At 43.1% G+C, this 20,923-nt stretch overlaps 1 protein-coding gene across 7 annotated transcripts in view; it reads right to left on the reverse strand.

Annotated features, from left to right (window-relative positions):
• SRRM1 (serine and arginine repetitive matrix 1) overlaps positions 1 to 20,923 on the reverse strand; it is a 45,205-nt gene that overhangs the window by 14,913 nt on the left and 9,369 nt on the right. For 3 of the 7 annotated variants that reach the window (XM_030219333.1, XM_030219331.1, XM_030219330.1), the window contains exons 3-10: positions 19,637 to 19,759; positions 10,604 to 10,774; positions 8,885 to 8,997; positions 7,998 to 8,195; positions 6,079 to 6,273; positions 4,424 to 4,543; positions 2,585 to 2,859; positions 614 to 691 (exon numbers count right to left, since the gene is read on the reverse strand). In XM_030219333.1, coding sequence (XP_030075193.1) covers positions 614 to 691; positions 2,585 to 2,859; positions 4,424 to 4,543; positions 6,079 to 6,273; positions 7,998 to 8,195; positions 8,885 to 8,997; positions 10,604 to 10,774; positions 19,637 to 19,759 — 1,273 coding nt within the window. Of the gene's footprint in view, positions 1 to 613; positions 692 to 2,584; positions 2,860 to 4,423; positions 4,544 to 6,078; positions 6,274 to 7,997; positions 8,196 to 8,884; positions 8,998 to 10,603; positions 11,625 to 19,213; positions 19,343 to 19,636; positions 19,762 to 20,923 lie in introns of those variants that run through there. The other 4 variants (XM_030219336.1, XM_030219335.1, XM_030219332.1 and 1 more) reach the window with 4 other exon arrangements.

Genomic DNA, 20,923 nt, shown 5'->3' on the forward strand with positions numbered 1-20,923 from the left:
TCGAAGGCCTCCTGACCGAAACTCCACTCAGCGGGGTCCAATCCATGTCTTTGTTTTGATATATATTTTTTTGTTTGCATGTCAGCTCCAAACAGTTGCTGCTGAATACGGACAGCTCTCCAGGCTCCCGGGGGGAGGGGAGGGAGACCTGGTCACCTGGGTATACACCCCAGGGGTCACTGTGGCCCCTATGGGCCAACCACCCCACCACCAGATGTCCCAGGGAAGAACAGCTAAGTTGGTTGGTATTTATAACCCCCCCCCCCCCCAAGTATGCAAGCCAAAACTTTCCCAGGCTGCCAAAGTTAACAGGAGGAACTCGAAAACTAGACCCCCACAGGCCTACCCGACCAGCTGCAGACTATATAGGCTGCTCGATCACCATCTGCTGGAGACTGAGAACATAGTGGTTAGCAGAGGAAAGGCACAGGGCTTATCTACAGATCTGAACAGTGTGTTCTTAGTCTCCATCTGCTGGTAGGCGAGCATAACCCACATGTCAGTGCTCGACCGGTCTGGAGAGCTGACAAGGAAATGGTACCTGGGAAGTGGAAGGAGGGTGGTGGTGGTGGTGGGGTTCTAAAGGAGAGAAAAATGTTATACAGTGCCTTACCTGAATCAGAGAGGTCAATTTTTCTGGATTTTGGTGCTGGTGAAGGAGATGCTCTTTTCTCAGTAACTTTGTGTTTTGCTGCCAAAATAAAAAAAGCATAACAGCATAGTTGAGAAACTTCCAGGGGACACAACTTATGAATCTGCAGATTTTATACAAAGCACCTTCAAAAATGTTGTTCAACATGTGACTACAGAACTTAAGACCCACAAACACATGTAACATCCTCCACAACCTAAAGTAAGCACAGAATGACTATGTACGATCATCAATTAATATGCTTAGAAGTCAAGGAGGATATTATTAGGGTTACCTTTTCAAGGATTTTACGACCACCAAGAAGGAGAAGAGGAGAAAAAAGTTCTTCTATTGAATATTTTGTGCATTTAAGGAAAAACAAACACCCTTCAAACTTATACCACCTCTACTAAGCACAATAGCCTCAGTACAACTTTCCACAGCAGGGCAACACACTGGCATCATCACACCCCAACTTGCAGTTCAAGCAACTCTCCATTTTTAAGATCTGGGCAACACTCCTTCTCATCGGTGGACCACATACATCCACATTCAAACTGCTATGTTCCACAGTTTTGACTTCACTTTTGGAACATGAAATAGGAAGGGGCAGGTGGAAAGAACAAGGTTGGGTGGAAGAGGAATGAGGGGACAGTACAAGGGGATGGCAAATCAAGGTGAAGGTACAGGAGAGAGGGTGGCAGAGGGCAGGGAGGAAAAAAACAGAGCGAGTTCAAGATAGGGAAAGAAGCCTACAGCACATTCACACCTCCACCGTGCTCATCCTGCCACCCCACCTTTCCTTATCTTCCCTCCCACAATCCTGACTCATGTCCCCCTACACTGTGAGATATAATCACCGCCCCATGTCCTGACATCCAACCCATAGATCCCTACAAATAAAGAGCTAAATATGTATATCACATGGATTTCATACACACCACATACATTCCCTACCATCCTACAAATCCCCTGCTACTTTAACAAGACATATACCATGGCCATTCAACCATGTTCACCAGGCCAATATGCTCGAGCCTGTGAATAGAGGAAAGGGGAAATGTGCAACTACGCCCCACTGTAAGCATACACCTTTCTTAAGATGATTTAGGGGGCAGAGAAGAGGCTAACCTGAACAGGGTAGCGTTCACAATTCTAACCAACTTACTGGGTAGACTAGATAGGCCATGCCAGTCTTTATCTGCCACAATCTGGTATGTTAGGATGAATTTTACGAAACCTGAGTTATACAAATTCAAAGTCATACATAGTAACATAGTAGATGACGGCAGAAAAAGACCTGCATGGTTCATCCAGTCTGCCCAACAAGATAAACTCATATGTGCTACTTTTTGTGTATACCCTACCTTGATTTGTACCTGTCCTCTTCAGGGCACATACCGTACAAGTCTGCCCAACACTATCCCCGCCTCCCAACCACCAGCCCCGCCTCCCACCACCGGCTCTGGCACAGACCGTATAAGTCTGCCCAGCACTATCCCCGCCTCCCAACCACCAGCCCCGCCTCCCACCACCAGCTCTGGCACAGACAGTATAAGTCTGCCCAGCATTTTCCCTGCCTCCCAACCACCAGCCCCGGCACAGACCGTATAAGTCTGCCCAGCACTAGCCCCACCTCCCAACCACCAGCCCCACCTCCCACCACTGGCTCTGCCACCCAATCTCGGCTAGTCTTTAGGATAAAAGTTAGCAGTTGTAACAAACTGGTGTTACCTTTACAGGATTGTTTTCATGAGAAAACTGTTTCAATATCAAAACATGTTTTGCAGCTCTTCAGTAAGCACCGAGTGCACACAATTAAGCAAATATTTGATGCAACATAATGCATTTCACTAAGGGGGGAGGGATAACAAACCCCAAAAGCTACCAGCAAGAAATACACAGCAAACTGCACACCAAAAGAAAGCAGGGAAATGAGCTCCGAGTGCATACCTGGAGCTCTTCCTGGGGACATGGAGCCACGGCTTTTCCTTGCACGTGACTGCTGCGGGGATGGTGAGCGACGTGTTTTTGGAGGTGGGCTTGGGGGCGGAGATGGTCTGTGTCTCCTCCTGGGAGGGCTAGCAGAAGGAGAGGATCGGCGAGGCTTACGGGGTGGGCTGGACGAAATTCTTTTGGGTGGTTTCTTCGGGGGTGGAGGAGTCCGTGAACGCGAGGATGAGGATGAGCTGCTGCTGCCAGATAGAGAGGCTGACGAGCGACGTCTTCTATGAATGAAACAAGCATTAATGTATCACAGGAATACACAAAATTGCCTGTACAAAACATGCACACTCGCCAAGCTGTCTGGCACAGGTATAGTCTGGGTTTTTGTACCAGGCCTCACTCTAGAAAAACTACTCAATAATGAACTCACTTAAATGAGAGGCTGGATTCCTTGATTTTTCAGTTGCTATGTCATTAATCCTTATTATTGCTACTCCAGACATATTTACCTATGGCTGGACTAAAACTCTCTTCCCTTTCTTAATCTCTGTATATTACTAATTGTATCTGATATCCTGGAATGACTATGTCATAAAACTCTGTAAGCCACATTGAGCCTGCAAATAGGTGGGAAAATGTGGGATACAAATGCAATAAACAAACAAACAAATAAACTCAATCCCACAATGTTTTGTTTCAGCCCCCTGGAAATTTTAGCATACCTATTATCCTGCGCACACTAAATTAAAATGCATTTCCCTATGAGGAACCCATACCCTGGGTAATTGTCTAAACTCGATATAAACACAGAAGAACACAAGTCTTCACACACTCAAAATCACAAGAGACACTGCGAAGATGACACAAGAATATGGTCTCTAGACAATGTATAAAAAGTCCAGATTTATTGTGTAGCTCAAAACACTTGGCACGGCCGTGTTTCGGCCAACCGGCCTGCCTCAGGAGTCTTTGCAGTCTTAAGATTGTCTATGAAAAAAACCATGCGTCTGTCAATACACTATTAAATAAAAACCTTGTATATGAAACTGCAAATGGAAAACCCTCTCATTTGGTGGGAAAATAAAAAGCCGTCTAACTATCGCACAATGCTCAAAAAGCAACGCCTTGCAAGATCGGCAGTAAAGAGTCCCCTCATCTAAAAAGTTCTTTTAGACAGCAAAATGTAAAGAGGAAAGGCGATGTTACAATCACAGCGGTTTATATATTATATTCAGGTACTTGTTTTAGTACCTGGGGCCATGGAGGGCTAAGATGCAGAAGGGATGTCACCATCTTTACAAGGCATTTTCTACTAAATTCCTGTAGAGACCAAATGTTGGGCAAATGAGTTTGTACAAACTTCTGCACACAGATAACGTTCCAGCAATGCTGCTAATTTTGAGGGTGACCGAATTCTTGTCTGGCAGCTAACGGGGACATGCCATCCAGTACCCCACCTTGCTACAATCTCGTTTCTAGATTTGGTCTCCATGTGTGGCAGTTCCCAAATTCTTCTAGTAGGGACTACATATACTATTTGTACCTGTATATAATATGTAAGCCGCATTGAGCCTGCCATGAGTGGGAAAGCGCGGGGTACAAATGTAATTAATAAATAAATAAAATTATACCTAACTGCCTCTAAAACCTCATGACTACTAGCTTGGATACTAGTCTCCAAGCTCAGAAAATTATATGTATACCATTTAATCTGTCCCTAATCTTTCATTCTAATTCATAATCTCAAAATGTGCACAATGCTTACCATGCTTGAGACAAAGCAAGTTAGAAAGAGAAAAAAGTTGTGTGCTTAGATTTCACACAGCCCTTTTAGCTGGATCTTACCTTCGAACCGGGGTTCGACTTCTTCTGTGTCGAGGAGGGGGAGGCATACGTCTTGGGGGGCTTCTTCTGCGAGGCGACGACCTCCTCCTGGGACTTGGCCTCCTTCGAGGGGAGTATGATCTATGAAGGAAAAAAAATAGAGCCTTCCAGTTTCTTACTCTCTACTGTATTTAGAGACTACATTCTGAACCTTATGTTAACGCCAATACTCTAGTTTTGAGAGCTTGAAAATCCAGTCCCCAAACAAAGCAGTTCATGACACCTGCCAAAGTATAGCCGTAATAATCTAAATTACTTCCAAACACGCTTGTTTAAAAATACTGTGCACGCGCATACGCAGTTCGCGCCAAAAATCCTTTTTTATTTTTTATAAAGGAGGGCCCCGCTCTGTCAAATAGCACTAAACTAGAAATTCACCCTCGAAAACAAACAGGCCAGCAAGAACAAGGTAACGCTGTTGAATTTTTCAGTGTCTTTTATCTTTTTTTTTTTTTTCAAACAGCCAGCACACATACAACTGTAACAACCAGAGCTGCCTGCTCGTTAGAGAAATGGGGAAAGAAAACTCCTTATTAATTTATTTAGTTAATTTTAACCTGGCTGCCTCTCCCAAAGGTATTAACCCTCTGCTATTCAAAAGGGCAACCCTTCCCTTAGAAATTGAATCATCAGAAGGGAGGTGGGGAGGAAAAGGGGGAGGGACTCGGGACACCCAAGTATACCCCTGAGGCTGAAAGCTAATAAAGCTGAAAGTTCTAACAAGCCTCCAAAGAATTCCTGTGGCACAGATTATCAATAGAAATCAAACAAAATAAAACATGGAAAAGAAAGATGATACCTTTTTTATTGGACATAACTTAATACATTTCTTGATTAGCTTTCGAAGGTTGCCCTTCTTCGTCAGATCGGAAATAAGCAAATGTGCTAGCTGACAGTGTATATAAGTGAAAACCTTCAAGCATTACTATGACAGTCTGACAGGGTGAGAGGATGGGGGTGGGTCGGAGGTATGCATGGGGACATCAAAGCATATCATTGATATTCTAACAGGATGGGTGTGGGTAGGTGAGGGGAGGGTGATCAACAGAGACATACAGCTTTATGGTTTATAATGGGCTAGGAACCCCAGGTCCTTGTTAAGTCCTTTCTGTTGGGTGTTAAAATATTCAATCATTCTGACTTCAAAGGTCTTACGTTCTTGTATGGTTTTAAAGTTACCTTTCAGGATTCTCACTGTGAAGTCACTGGTACAGTGTCCTGATCCTGTAAAATGTTGACCAACAGGCGTGTGGCACAGAGAAATAGAAGAGAAAAGGCTAAAAAGCAACCAAGAGAGACTAGTGGGCTCACTTCCTACCTGCTGGGAGACTGAGAAAATACTGGGGCTAGGGTCACGTGACCAGGGCTCCTATTGGCTCGCTAGAGTCAGAGTTTTTTCTCAGTCTCCAACCTGCTGGAAGGCGAGCACAACCCATCAGTCCAATCCTGGGCCGGTCCGGAGGGATGCTAAGGAATCTAAATTACTTCCAAACATGCTTGTGTTAAACATACATATACAAGTAAAACCGTTAATATTAGACTTGTTTCCATATACCGTCTAATATGCTAAACTTGAAACACAATTTCTCCTCTAATTCCAAATCAGCTCAACTCACCTGGATCGTGACCTATGACGCCTTCTAGGTCTGGAATGAGATGGTGATCTCGAACGAGATCGTGACCTCGATTTGGAGCGGGACCGAGATCTTTGTCGGGGCCTCTCTTTCTCTTTCTCTTTTTTGGAATTTCGTTCTGGAGACACATCTTTCATATCTGATGCAGGTTCAAGTTTGGGAATTTTGATTATATCACTGTGGAAATGAAGGGAGAAAACACAGTATTTAAAAGAAGACACAAGGTTTACTAAGAATGTGGTCTCGCAATAATAGAAAGTAGGGCTGCACATCGAGTAAAAGGTTTAAGCGCACGATCAATCTCGATTAAAATTCTTAATCACACAATCATAAATGTCCCCCTCACATTTTCACCTGTATAGGTATGAAATAGACTGCAGGTGTAAATTCTCAAAACATACTGTACTTTAGCTACTAAACTGAAAACAAAATCATTTCTCTTACCTTTTTCGTAAGATCATAAAAGTAGCTATACTGGGTCAGATCAATGGTCCATCTAGCCCAGTATCCTATTTCTAAACAGTGGCCAAGTCAAGTCACAAGTACCTGGCAGAAACCCAATTATTAGCAACATTCCATGCTACCAATCTCGTGGCAAGAAGCTGCCTCCCCCATCTGTCTCAATAGCAAACTATGGACTTTTCCTCCAAGAACGTGTCCGAACCTTTTTTTCAAACCCAGATACGCTAACTGCTGTTACCACATCCTCCGGAAAAGAGTTCCAGAGCTTAAATATTTGTCGAGTGAAATAATATTTCCTCCTAGTTAAAAGTATTTCTGTGCAACTTCGAGTGTCCCCATGTCTTCGTACTTTTGGAAAATCGATTTACTTCTACTTGTTCTACACCACTCAGGATTTTGTAGACCATCATATCTCCCCTCATCCGTCTCTTATTCCATCTCTAGTTCTGTTCCTCTGTGCTCTGAACTATTTTCACAGCCTCCTTCTCTCCTCCTCTCTTCTTCCCCAGCAGCTTTCTCTCCAGTCACGCCGCATTCTCTCCTACCCCCCCCCCCAGCACCGACAGCCATTTCCTTCTCACCACCCTGTGACTCTCTGCTAGACTATTCCTCTCTCCTGAATATATTTTTCTCTACCATTGATCCCCCTCCCTCCACGATGCTCCTGCAGCTTATTCTCTCCTACCACTCCCCCCCCCCTCACACACAGACTGGCAGCCTTTATCTCCTGCCACTCCGTGTTCTCCGGCCTTTCATTCCCCACTCCGCGCAGCCCTCTGAACTTGCCTTGCACACACGGCGGCATTAAGCACACACTACTCCACTCTTTGTAACCAGAGTCCCCCCTCTCTCTAGCATCTTACTCCTGCAGTAGGAAACAGGAAGTTTCATCAGAGGAGGCGGGCTCTGGTTACAGAGGAGCGGAGCAGCTTGTGCTTAATGCCACCATGTGCACAAGGGAAGTTCAGGAGGGAGTGGGGATGAGATGCCAGAGAACGGGGTGACAGGAGAGAAAAGGCTGCTGGTGTACAGCGGTGGGGGGAGAAACAAGCTGCAGGAGCATCAGGGAAGTCTGGAAGATAGGTAGTGGAACCAGGAGCAAGCAGCTTGACACGATTAATGCAGTAAAATTGCGCTTAAAATTTTTTACGTATTAATCACGTTAAAACGCGTTAATGTACAGTTCTAATAGAAAGTAAAAGTATACTAGAGTAAACAAGATTTCAAGCACAGCCTGATGGATTACACAAACTCAATAGATTGACATCTGATAGTCCGCACTCTAACAAGTCCAGTATTAAGCACATTATAAAGCCATTTCACTGTATTTCCACAAGTAAAAAGGTCTCCAACAGATCAGTAAATTACATTACAAGTGAACTATATCTTTCAATGTCTTCACATGTTCCGCTCTGAGCACATGTCCTAACTGCACTTGCCTGGTTGACGTTGCCTCCTGGATAGACGGCTCTCTCATTTTGACTGAAGACTCTGGTTCAGGCTTCTCTTGTTCTTTTTTCTCAGGCACTGGGGACGCACTCCGGCTCTTGGTTTTATGGGGAGGAGATCGAGAATGGCTGCGCTTTCTCTCTCTCTTGACTGGGGATCTTCGTCTTGATGAGGATCTAGACTTGCGCCTTATTTAGATAAATCAATACAAATGTTGTTTTTCAGGGCACTTAATATTTTTTTTTCCAAGGTAAGCATGGAGCTCCACATAAAATTAAGCTACACTGTTGTCAGTAAATCACTTAATTGTAAGAAAACTGGTGTTTTTCCTATAGATTTAACTTCACACACCACCACTTCTCCGAACCCACTTCTGTAGAGCAGTATCTCATCTGTATTTAAAAAACGGTATACAAAATACAAAGAAGCCATATCGCATTCTAATCACCTTCTCCGAGAACTACTTTTGGAAGGAAAGAACACCAGCCTGCTGAGTTACACCCGTCAGTACTGACTGTTGGGACAAATTCACATACTGTCAAATTTCCATTCTGTTAGCTCCTACAACAGTGAGGACCAACCTGCCCAGATTTTTTTTTACTCGTGGATATCACACTCAAACCAAGACGTGAAGGATATTACTAACTTGGTGGGATGCTGGGTGAAAATATTTTTAAAAAATATATTTTTAAAGATGCCTTTTTCATTTGGATTACGCTGGAGCTTAGATTAATAAGAAGGTCCACTCCCCCCCATTGTTAATCACAACAATAAGGACCAAAGTATTCAATTTTGGATATCACGTGTCTGTTCTCTCACACCCTTATGCCTTATAAAACAGGGAAAATGAATTTCCTCTTTAGTTTTTGTTATTTACCTTCTAGGGCTTCTGGATCGATCCCTTTTCTCTCTGCTTTCCTTATCATCTTTATCCCTCTTGTCCTTGTCTTCATCTTGCTTCTTCATAGATGCCAACTTCTCTTGTTCAATCTGTAAAATGGATCATACCCATAATCCAGCAATACGCTCTGGCATGCAAGTATAAATTGAGCTTTTTCTGGTATTCCACTTACTAAAAATTATCCAAATTCTGCCAGTAAGGTTATATTATGGCATGGAAATGTTTTGTTGAAACTTTCTGTGCCAAAATCAATTGAGACAAAAGATTAAAGATTTCCCCAGGAACAGCCAATGACTCCAAAATACAGAGCTATAAGCTTAGAAGTGGGGTTGTTTTCTATTAAATACTATTTTTGTTTAAAGCTGGTGCATTGTAGTGGGTTCAATAGAATTAATTCCTAAACTGAAAAGATGCACAGCTAACTACATGGGTATTACCCTGACCAGCACATGACAAACCAGTGATATGCTGACTGCCTCTCAAGTTCAGTCAACACACAAAAATCAAATTCTAATCTAGGTATGGTTCTGGTAAAATCTCAAATTCAGATGAACCGAATTTGTACCCATTTACTTCACAAACAACACTGTTTTAGATCTTTTATTAAGTAGAGAGGTGTGGTAGCCGTGTTAGTCCACTCTTAAAGGTTATCAATAGAAATCAAACAAAATAAAACATGGAAAAGAAAATAAGATGATACCTTTTTTATTGGACATAACTTAATACATTTCTTGATTAGCTTTCGAAGGTTGCCCTTCTTTGTCAGATCGGAAATAAGCAAATGTGGTAGCAGATAGTATATATAAGAGAAACATCAAAGCATTACTTTGACAGTCTGACAGATGTCCCCATGCATACCCCCACCCTCCCACTCTGTCAGACTGTCATAGTAATGCTTGAATGTTTTCACTTATATACACTGTCAGCTAGCACATTTGCTTATTTCCGATCTGAGGAAGAAGGGCAACCTTCGAAAGCTAATCAAGAAATGTATTATGTCCAATAAAAAAGGTATCATCTTATTTCTTTTCCATGTTTTATTTGTTTGATTTCTATAGATTCTACATGGAATGTTGCTATTCCACTAGCAACATTCCAGGTAGAAGTCGGCCCTTGTAGATCACCAATGTGGCCAGCGCAGGCTTCTGCTTCTGTGAGTCTGACGTCCTGCACGTACGTGCAGGACGTCAGACTCACAGAAACAGAAGCCTGCGCAGGAATGTTGCTAGTGGAATAGCAACATTCCATGTAGAATGTCCAATAGTAGCAACATTCCATGTAGAATCTCCAATAGTATCTATTTTACTGTCATAGTAATGCTTGAATGTTTTCACTTATATACACTGTCAGCTAGCACATTTGCTTATTTCCGATCTGAGGAAGAAGGGCAACCTTCGAAAGCTAATCAAGAAATGTATTAAGTTATGTCCAATAAAAAAGGTATCATCTTATTTTCTTTTCCATGTTTTATTTTGTTTGATTTCTATTGATAACCTTTTATTAGAAACTGGCAATTATCAGCCTTCTGTGTTTTAATTCTTTAGAAATATCGGTGCCCACAAAACCATAACACGTGATTTCAATATGGTTAAAATACTACACCCAGTGCAAATGCTCTACTGTCAACACACGTGCCAGCGATTCTTATCCTGTGTAAGCACAAGGCACACAAAATCAGGCAGAGATCCCACCCACCTGTCGTTGCTTTATTTCCTCTTTCTTTAACTCCAGAAAAGCAGAGGGAATTCCAGCAATGTTTTCCTGTGCACTTAAGAGCAGGGGCCAAAGCTCTCCCATGAACTCTCTGGCATTTTTCCCATTTAAGAAACCAGTCAAGTTGATCTGCATCATTTTAGAATCTGGATTCTGTAAAAGAGAGCACAGACAACATACAGGCTACTTGGAACACAAAAGGTTCTTTAGGATTCACAATAGATATTTTCTAAATAAATTTATCACAACTAGAATATACACAAATACTAGCTTAAATTTTTCTCAGTGATTTCAGTAGAAATAGTTTACCTTAGCTAAAACTATCTTATCTTTCTGGAAAATCAGTGGCCTGTTAATCCTTTGTGGAGGTCATAGCTATTTTCGGACTGTGCAGCCGCTATGATTTCAGGGCCTAAAGTTTGAATAGGTGCTGTAAACTACAATAAATTCTTAATCATACTGTCTTTGGAAGCCTTAAATGGTAAAAACGTAGGTGGCACTTGCTTACGTCAAAAGCTTTAGACCAATCTGTTCAACAGACTGAAGCTGTGTAGTTCTCTAGCACTGCAAATAATGTGAAGTCTCCATTGAGTGTATGGCACAAATTTTTTTTTTTTGCATGCATGTCATTATACTGTCATCAAAACACAAGATACTCAACGCCAAGTCTGCACTGACTACTATATGGTAAGATAATTAAGTTACCACACAGAACTGTAGATTGCCATTATGTATTTTCCACAAAGGGTTAAGAGGTCAAAAGCGTCACAGATAGGTTTTTTTCATTTTTAAGGGTATTTTATTTTCAAGCAACAAGGTCCATCAGACAAGCACAGCTCATGAGTACAAAGCACAGATTCCAGGTGTCTTCTCTTTCTTCTTGGAACCTTGGGAGTGGGGGTTTGGAATCGCCAAGTCCCCTGTAGAGAAAGACGTTCCCTTGGCTTGCTTCCGACTCCCTACTGCAACTCAACCACCTTGAGTTTAATGTTATATCATTTATCTAAATTGTAAGAGACGAACAAGCAATAATGAGTACACAACCACAAAGAAAATTTTGTTCTAAATCAAATGTTCAAAGCTTTAGTTTCATGCTTTGTGTATACAGGGAATTAAAACACTTAAGATGGACTAATAAAAGAGTCACTAAAACAGTCTCATACGAACCTTATCTTTCTGGAATGAGTTGAATAAAAGCTATGTCTTCCCCTGACCCCAGCTGCATATCCTGATTATAAGAAGCATGAGGGCCCTCCAGAAGCATTTTCTGTTCACTAAAATATACTTTCAAAAATAGTAACAATATATATTTTTCAGTATAAACTAAGAAACCGAACTCGAAGCAAACTATAATGGCCAATCCCAGCTTGGACACTAGCTAGCCAATTAGTGTGGATCACTTCACCAGGGCTGCACTGGCAAAGGAAAAAATATATTCTTACCTGATTATTTTCTTTCCTTTATTCATACCAGACCAGTCCAGACTAATGGGTTATGTCCATCTAAACAAGAATGGAGACAGAGAAAAGTAGTTCCAAGTAATTCACCCCTTAAGGGTATCACGCAGCTTGGAATGTTCAGTATGTTGAATAACCAAGCCTTGGTACGTCAAGATATACACAAAAAGAGAACTCCCAAGGTGCTCCCACCGTGTGCTATGATGCAAAGAGGCTGATGCTCCATAAACATACAGAGGAATCTAGACTACCCCAACTTGACATTTCGTCCTTTAGATTGTAAGCTCCTTTTGAGCAGGGACTGTCCTTCTTTGTTAAACTGTACAGCGCTGCGTAACCCTAGTAGCGCTATAGAAATGTTAAGTAGTAGTAGTAGGAATCCCCATGAACCAGAGATACGGAACATCTGTAATGACACAACCAAAGAGGTGATATACGTGGAAAGGGGATGTAGCAAAGCATTTCCTCACCAGAGTTGGAGAAACAACAGCAGACAAATCAACTGAAGACCGAAGCCATCCAACAACCAAATCCACAGCACGGAAAGGGGCTATGAAAGCCACCAGGACCAATGGGATACCCAATGATTGAACCAAAGTAACTACCAGGCAGTCCCTTACACCCTAGAGGAGCTCAGGAGGGCAACCAGGGCAGGAAAAGGAAACCTGGAAGCCAAGACTCTGAGAAGAACTCCAGCACCATGCAGCAAATGACATGCCGGTTAGCAGGTCCGCTAATTGGACCGCCCACAGACTAACTACGCCCAACCAGGCCCAGCTGCGATAAGAATGACACTGAGGTGGTAAAGTAGCACTGTGATTGAAGCAGTGCCCCACAGCCAGATATGGCACCGTGCTCTCTATCCAACATGGGATTTCATTCACAGCCAAAGATGGCACCGCAGAGCCCAAGGCACATTCCACATCTAGGGTTAGAGCAGAGCTCTACTGGACCCAATAAGGCTGATCTATACAGGCCAAACGGAAATGACAGCAACCTCCAGAAATGCATCAATTCACCTTGATCAGAGATGGAGCCTTTCCACACAGCCAAGGGAGGAAAAGAACCCTGACTGCATGGCCAGAATGGGCGCCATGCTCCCTTCCTGGCCCAGAAGAGACTTGCTCCATGGAGAGATGACTGAGCCATGCTGCCTGAGACAAGGGACAGCCTCAACGCATATGCAAAGATGGAAGAGCACCATGTATGAAGATCGAAAATCACGCCGTGTGCAGAGACGGAGCATCACTCCCTAAGCACAGATAAGGCATTGCTCTGCATACCGAAAGAAAGAATCGTTCTGTCAGCAAAGACGGAGTATCGCCCCGTGTGCAGAGACTGAGCCTCGCCCTGTAAGCCAAGATAGAACACCGCTGAATATGCAAAGAAAAAGTAACATCCCACATGCAGAGAGAAACCACTGCTCTACCTGCCAAGACAGAGCATTGTTCTATCTGCAAAGAAGGAGCACCGTTCAACGTGCAAAGATGGAGCATTGCTCAATATGCAGAGATGGAACCCTGCTGTATATGCACAAAGAGTGCCTCACTTCACATGCAGAGATGGATCAACACCCATATATGCTAATATGGAGCATCGCTTGATATGCAGAGTTGTAGACTTGCTCTATATGTCAAGATGGAGCACTGCCCTAAAAGCAGAGATTGAGCATCACGCTAGATGCCAAGATGAAGCAGCACTCACCATACAGAAACAGAGCACTACTCTAGATGTAGCGATGGCGCATCGTTCCAAACGGAGAGATGGAGTAACGCTCTATACCAGTGATTCCCAAAAACCTGGTCCTGGAGACATCCCAGCAGCAGGTTTGGGAACCACTGCTCTACACACATAGCTGTCGCCTCGCTCCATGTACATAGCCTCGCTCCATATGCATAAACAGTGCAGCGCTCTACGTGCTTTGCTCCAGCTGCAGAGATGGAGCATCATTCCCTATGCAGTGTTGTAGACTCGCTCTGTGTGCCAATATGGAGTAATGCACTAGATGCATATACATAGCAGTGCTCCCTATGCAGAAATGGAGTCTCGCTCTATACCTAGAGAAGGAGTCTCACTTTACATGAGGTGATGAAGTAGTGCATTATATGCAGAGAAGGAGCACTGCCCCATTTGATAAGCAGAAACGGTGCATCACTCTATATACAGCGATAGAGCAATGTGCTACCTACAGAGAAGGGGCAACGCTCCATATGCAAGGAGGAAGATTGACCTATACGCAGGAATGGCACAGCACTCTATATGGAGATCACCCTATATAATGATATGGGCCATACCACTAATGTTTAGAGATGGAGCTCCAATCAAAGACAGAACAACTTCCCAATTGAAGAGCAGCAGTGCCCAACCCGCTGAGGCAGAGCACAGTGCCACAAGCCAGGACGGAGCCTCGCTCCACGCGCAGAGAAGGAACCTGCAAAGACGGGGCTGTGTCGCCCTTGAAGACAAGAAGTCATGCTCAATCTGCAGAGATGGAGTTGAGATCCACCTGCAGCGATGAAGCTGTGCTCAACCAGCGACAATTGAGCAGTGTTCATATGCTGGAAAGGAATCGCACTCAACACTCTGAAACAGGGCCTCACTGACACCCCCCTCCCCCCCCCACTGAGTAGGAGCCGCCCAACTTGCTAAGTAGAAGGATTGCTCCCCATGCAAACAAGGGGCATTGCTCCATCCCACAGAGGGACAGCAGTGCTCCATCTGCCAAAAAGGAACATCCCCCCCCCCCCCCCCCCCCCCCCCCCGGAGATGTAGCCGTTGGCCATAACAAAATAGCTACTGGATCGGATTAATGGTCCATCTAGCCCAGTATCTTGTTTCCAGCAGTGGCCAAACCAGTCACAAGTACCTGCCGGAGACGGAGTAACACTCACTATGCAGAGATAGAGTGGAGTTCCAAGCGAGGATGAGCAGAATCCCAGAGAAGAGAGGTCATGTCCCCAAGAAGAGAAGGCAGCAGCGTCCACTTCTCCAGGGACAGAATCACAGCCCACATGCCAAGATAAAGCAGTGCTGCTTACAAATAAGAAGGCCTCAGAGCTCCAAAAATGTTGATGCCAAAAAATGAAAAAGCGTATACTGCCAAAATCTGGCCCAAAGGCCAATAAGGAGATATAGCTCAGCAGTCCCCCACACTCTCGTAACGGCCCACAAACGCAAGGATGTGCTACAGTCGACACACAAGACTGAGCCACCGAAAGGCACCAGAGAATGAAACCCTAAGCTTCAACCAAAAGTGGGAGAGGCAAAAATCCCATGAGGTTGCAGACAACTGTCACACCAGTGACCCTGGGAGCCGCAACAAGGCCCCATACCGAAGGCCCAGGACCCGATACAGGCCAACAGACCCCTGGGCTGACCCCTAAGCTGACACTGTAAAATGGCCATGGAGATAACCCACAGAACCACTATCCAAACCTGCAGGCAAAAATGCCCAGCAGTCGGTGTCCCACCGACATTCCAAGTGGTCACAGACAACAAACACCTCATAGCCTAAAGGGAGAACCTGGCCTAGGCCACAACCGAAAAACTGGCAGAATACTGGATGGACCCAGATTATCGATGCGCCCAAGGATGGTCCTAGAACCGCCAAGAGAGGACAGGTTCAACTACCACCACAACAGAGTGTGAAATCGCAGTAGTGCAGCCTGGGATGACAGTACCCAGGGATCCGGAGATACCACCGACAGCAGCCACAAAATCCTCCACCTGAGCAGGCTGAGAGGACACTGTCTGGAGTTCCAAGAAACTGCCCCGTGTGACCCGCAAAGGTGCTGCTACTCCAGGTCCAGCTGCGGCTGCCACTGCCAAAGACTGGCAAGGAACACCAGCTCAGAAAGGCAGTGGAAACCAACCCCATGGCATTAATGAGACCTGGCCTCTGTCCAGGGTCGGGAAAACCGACCGTCCTCATAACCAAAAGGAAATATAAGCTCCAAGCTCGTCTTCCATTTTTTTTAAAACTAATATATAACTTATATATATATATATATATTAAATATATATATATTTTTTACTTGACAGCATTTTAATTTATTTTAAAACTTACCACGTATAGATTTAAATATCATGAAATAAAGGCTATCACTAAAACAGCTTCAAAAATTATTGTAGCTGGTAGAAACAGCACTTATAAACTCTGATTTGTGCTCATTTTTCTACACTGTTCTATATAATACAGTAGTGCATGGCCGTGAGGATGTCCTGTTTACTGGTGGGTTCATCTTGACTGTTGTGGTCTGCCTTGGGAAGCCTGGTGTTATAAACATTGGAAGTAAAGTTAAACTCTCCTTCCGTTGGGGCACATGGAATCACATCTTCACCTCATCTCTTTGTACAAATGGATTATTCTGTTTTGAACATGTTTCAGGGACAAGTGGTTTGCCTAAGTCGAAATAATAAAAATAAATATTTTCGTTCATGCAGATCTCTCATTTGCTTAACCATAACTTTAAATGGGCTGTAAGTTCCTAATGCAGTCCATTGGTTTTCTTATATTTTGTCCTTGCGATAACTTATACTGTGCCAAAACTGGAAATACAGAGAGACAGAATAATAGAATTCAGTAACATCCCAAACTTTTTGTTTTAATCATCTTTATTCAAAGCACATGTTGGTTGATAAGCTTCATACAGAACAAGAAAAAAAAGCAAAACAAAACAGTGAACCATCCAAAATGGCACAATAAAATCTTTTACTGAACTCATGCTGACTCATTTCCCCTCCACCGGATTTGTTCCTGTCATTCGGCTCCAACTCTTTTACTGCTTCTTTCCATTAGCCATCATTGTTCCCAGAATGCATTTATATACATCTCTATATATAAAAGGCACCACCAACGTTCTAAATGAAGCCTCCAGCCGGAAGTGTGAAGGGGGAGAGATATCCGGTTTCCCCATGAGTGTCTGCCCCGCCCTCGCTCTCTCTCTAACACAAACAGTGAAGGAAAACAGCAAAGCAGGAAATCAAATCGCTCTCTCTGTAACAATGAAGGACTCAGAGGGGGGAGGGGAGAGAGGGCAGGGACACACACACTCCCACATGCACACAGAAGAAAACCTTGCTAGCCCCCGTTTCATTTGCATCAGAAACAGGGCTTTTTTACTAGTTATTCAATATCGCTCTTATAAATAGTACTAATAAACAATATTATGCCTGTTCAAAAAGGCATACCCTACCGATCCAACCTAAATGCCTGAACTCTGCAACACAACGAAACCAAAGCTTGTAATGGACATAACACACCTCTTCCGCTCCACAATTCCCTAAATGTGTCTTTTCACATGAACCTTATCCTTCCAAAACACAACTCTGTATTTGTTCATACTGGAGTTGACGAACGCCCTCCGGTACTACGTAAGCCACGTTGAGCCTGCAAATAGGTGGGAAAATGTGGGATACAAATGTAACAAATAAATAATGAGGGTCACGTCACAGCACGGCGGATGCGGACTAGAATTCTGAAAAGGGCAAAAGAACTGCCATTGAAAAAGACCGTCACCCGCTGTGAACGAAAACAACCACAGACACCCCCGCTGAAAAGCCGCAGACATTGCCAGAAAGCAGAAACCAACAAACCACTTACCTCTGCAAGGTCAGAAAAGATAGAGACAAAAAGGTAAGACTGTCCACAGCTTCCCATGAAGATGTGGAACAGGAGGGACCCAAGGAGCTTTCGGGGGAGGGACCCAGCCCAACAAGTGTTACCCAAGCTGGTAGGTGATGGACCCAGCCCCTCCGGGTGTCAGACAGGCACTGACTCCATCAAGCAGAAAAAGCCCATATGCACCAGCCATAACTCCCTGCTTAAGTGTAACCCAGAACCACTGAGACAGGAGCCAACAGCTAAAGCCCAAATCATTGTAATTACCAATTGTTCATTACATCATTGATGTTTCTATATATATTGCCAATTGTATCTGCACTCTGAAATGGCATATGTCATGACGGAAATTATAAGCCACATTGCGCCTGCAAATAGGTGGGAAAATGTGGGATACAAATGCAACAAATAAATAGCTACATTATCTATCTACTACCCACTTGGAGACAAATACTGAACATTCCAGGCTGCACAATACCCTTAAGAGGTGAACTACTTTTCTCTGTCTCCATCCACAGGTAGATGGACATAACACATTAGTCTAGACCGATCTGGTATAGATGACAAGGAATAAAGTATTTCTATTCCTTAAAAAACAGCAGTACTACCAGCCAGAATCTTCAAAATAAACTTACCACATTCTTTGCTCTGCCTTTTCTTTGAACCTTATTTCTTAACACCCCATCCACTGTTTTTGCACTTTTTGAAAAAAAGTTGATCACCACAGCCACACCCTCTCTTCAAACTTCTCTCCAACTATTCAGCCATCACAGAGACAGTTATGACACCGCACAATGTTCTCAGTGTAGTCTGGTTCTCTTTATTAGACTGAACTTCAAGAAGCAGAGAGTGAACTGTATTTCTTAAAATCCTGCATCTAATGGAGCTGAGGTTAGAACAGCAGCTTTTAATTTTTCATAAGACGTTAAAGATGCGCCTTTTTTAAAACTGGAGTACCTTAGTTCTTAATGTACTTTATAGCTGATACTCTCTAAATATTGTGTGTTTAGTTTGTAGAATGTTAATGTAAACGTTAGACGTAACCTGCCAAGAAATGTAATGATAGGTGGCCTATAGACGAAGCTAAATCTAACAGGCCAATAGAAATAAAGATCTGTACGGACTCACGCTGATTTACTTCAATGCATGCAGCTAGTCAAACAGGCCAGGTTCAGAAACTACAGCCTCAGGAATGGATACTAAAAATGTAAAGGTGCAACCGTACATTGAATTTTTGAAGTACTGCTGCTTTAAAAAGGATAATCACTTTGCTCTGAACAAACCAACACAGACCGATTCTGATATTACCCCAACCCAAAGTTACCTTCCACCCATTATAAACAGTCTAACTTGAGTACTATGTACTCCAATATATTCCTGCCTTTTCGGAGTTAAGCTCAGTTCTTCACACAGCTTGGTCTACTACAATACAGTTTATCCTCAGAGCAGTGTAAAGCTTTGCCCGAGTGCTTTTTGCTGGAATTTTGTTTTGTTCGGCCACTTTACACAACTCACCTCCAAAACACACACTGCATCATCAAGAGTGTTGGTCAGAGCGACATTGGACACGCACTCTGCTGTGACCTAATAAGGTGATGGTGCTATACTTCAGGCGCAAGGAATAACTTCCATTTTGGTTCAGGCCTTTTAAATCATAAATCACATCATCATTAGAAAATTGCTGTCAAAGTAACTTAGCATGTAACAGCAAAATTAAAACAATAAGTTTGATTTTTTTTTTCACCTGTGTAGCTTGCTAACTACCATCTTCACTAAACTTCCATCCTTAAAGTCTACAAAGTGAATTTCTTCTGACAAAGCATTGCAATTTAAACCCTTACTGTATAATGTTTCATACAGAAATTCATATTTTTACACAAACTTTCAGCTTAACAATTGTCATACATTCAGATTGACTATCTTCTCCAGAAGTATTACCTTCACTTCTAGCTGATTGAAGATAAACTCAATTACTACATCATCTTCAAAACCCAAAATTTCTGTAACTCGTTTGGTTATCCACGGTTTGATCACTTCCAGGTTTACTTTTCCCATGTCTACCTGTTGGCAAAAAATTTAAAAAATAAAGTTTTAAACCACTTATCAAGCAATTCAAAACAATTTACAATATTACATGCAAAACAGGACATGTAATCAAACGGAAATATAAAAATACAGTTTACTTCATTTTTACACCAACAAAAGCTGCTTCAAATAAAATTGAAAATGTACAGAACATAAAATACTTTGGCCCTTATTTTAGGGGCCCTATTTGTGATTTACAAGCGTAAATATTGGCACATGGCAAGAAGGATCGATAAGACTAGGGAGGGACCAACACGCATTCTCGATTGCAGAAGGGGAATGCACGCCTATGTTCCCAGAGATGAGTGTGTGGATTTACAGCTGCTCCCGGATCTGTATAGATTTTGGCCAGGACGCTACAAGAGGGATTAGGGGAGGTCACCCCTTAATCCCCCAGTGCTTGTCCTAGGTTTAGTAGCATTGAATGTTACTATTTGGGTTTCTGCTAGGTACTTGTGACCTGGATTGGCCACTGTTGGAAGCAAGATACTGGGCTCGATGGACCATTGTTCTGATGCAGTACAGCTATTCTTATGCTCTCTCCCCTCCCCAAAATCAATAGTACCAAATGATTGCAACCTATATAGTTAAGTGCATTTAGATGTATAGGTTTCCAAAATGTCAGGTCTAAGTGTCTGCACCTACTTGTCTAGGTTCTGAAATGTCAACTTACATATGTGCCACCAGACAAGATGTGTAGGTGCTGAGTTGCCTCCTTTGATGTTTTAGATGTGGTTATGTAAAACGGTAGCTCCTGCTGCACATAGCTGGTACATAAAGCTCTATGTTGACACTTCCTGTTCTAAACTACTATTGGGATTACACATGTCATGGCCCGAATGTCTCAATGTCAATGTTTATTTGTTACATTTATACCCATACAACAACAATGGCGGGTCTAATCAGGCAAATTGCACCATAGTGGGGGAAAAAACCTGCGGTGCTCGCAGTTGAGCTTATGGCAGGACAGGACAATGTCACTTGCCTCTTGAGCATTATTCTACAGCAGGGCGTCTTTCCCCTTACGAAGCCTTGATTGGCGCCACGGACCGTTGGGGATGCCCGAGTTTGATGCTGCCATAAGATAAGTGACTTTTTTTGCTTCTCATGTCCTGAGAGTATTGATATTTTTTGCATTAT

The sequence above is a fragment of the Microcaecilia unicolor genome, chromosome 11 (genome assembly GCF_901765095.1).
Source record: "Microcaecilia unicolor chromosome 11, aMicUni1.1, whole genome shotgun sequence".
Lineage (NCBI taxonomy): Eukaryota > Metazoa > Chordata > Amphibia > Gymnophiona > Siphonopidae > Microcaecilia > Microcaecilia unicolor.